The sequence below is a fragment of the Pterocles gutturalis genome, unplaced genomic scaffold (genome assembly GCF_000699245.1).
Source record: "Pterocles gutturalis isolate BGI_N339 unplaced genomic scaffold, ASM69924v1 scaffold5252, whole genome shotgun sequence".
In the NCBI taxonomy this organism is placed as follows: Eukaryota; Metazoa; Chordata; class Aves; order Pterocliformes; family Pteroclidae; genus Pterocles; species Pterocles gutturalis.
The window spans coordinates 1-565 of NW_010110004.1; the positions used below are offsets into that span (position 1 = coordinate 1).

Genomic DNA, 565 nt, shown 5'->3' on the forward strand with positions numbered 1-565 from the left:
GGTCAACCACGGAATTGCAAATGATGAGGATGAGGAAGAGGTTGAAGTAGCTGAAGAAGCAAACACAGAACGGGTTGGTGGGGCAGGTGACGATGAGGATGAGGTGGAAGAAGAAAGGACCCCAACAGATGAAGAAGACGCCCAGGAGGATGGTGAGGGTGACGGCGCCCTTCAGGCTGCTGCTGCGGTAGACAGTGGGGTGCTTCTGCTGGCTGGAGATGCTGCGGAGGTGGTGGCGGGCCAGCGCGAACATGTGGATGTAGAGCACCAGCATGAGGACCAGCATGAAGAGGAAGAAGCCGATGAGGCAGAGGAGGGTGGCGTTGTTCTGATGAAGACGGTGCTGGAGACGGTGCTGACCAGCCAGACGCTGGCCATGGTGACCACGGCACGCTGGAGCGTCATGATGCTGTGGTAGCGCAGGGCGTAGAAGATGGTGATGTAGCGGTCGACGGCGATGACCCCCAGGAAGGAGAGGGACGACACGACGGAGCTGCAGATGAGCATGTCGATGACGTTGTCCATGTGGCGGACGATGCTGGCGCGGATCACCAGCACGCCGTGC

General features: G+C 59.6%; 1 protein-coding gene across 1 annotated transcript; it reads right to left on the bottom strand.

Moving 5' to 3' along the window:
• Positions 1-4: 4 nt before the first annotated feature.
• Positions 5-559, bottom strand: LOC104461527 (melanocyte-stimulating hormone receptor-like; the record flags this gene model as incomplete). The annotated part of the gene is given in 2 exon segments (XM_010073152.1): positions 5-330; positions 333-559. Coding segments are annotated over 2 exon segments (519 nt in total), but the record flags the coding sequence as incomplete, so codon positions are not given.
• Positions 560-565: the final 6 nt, after the last annotated feature.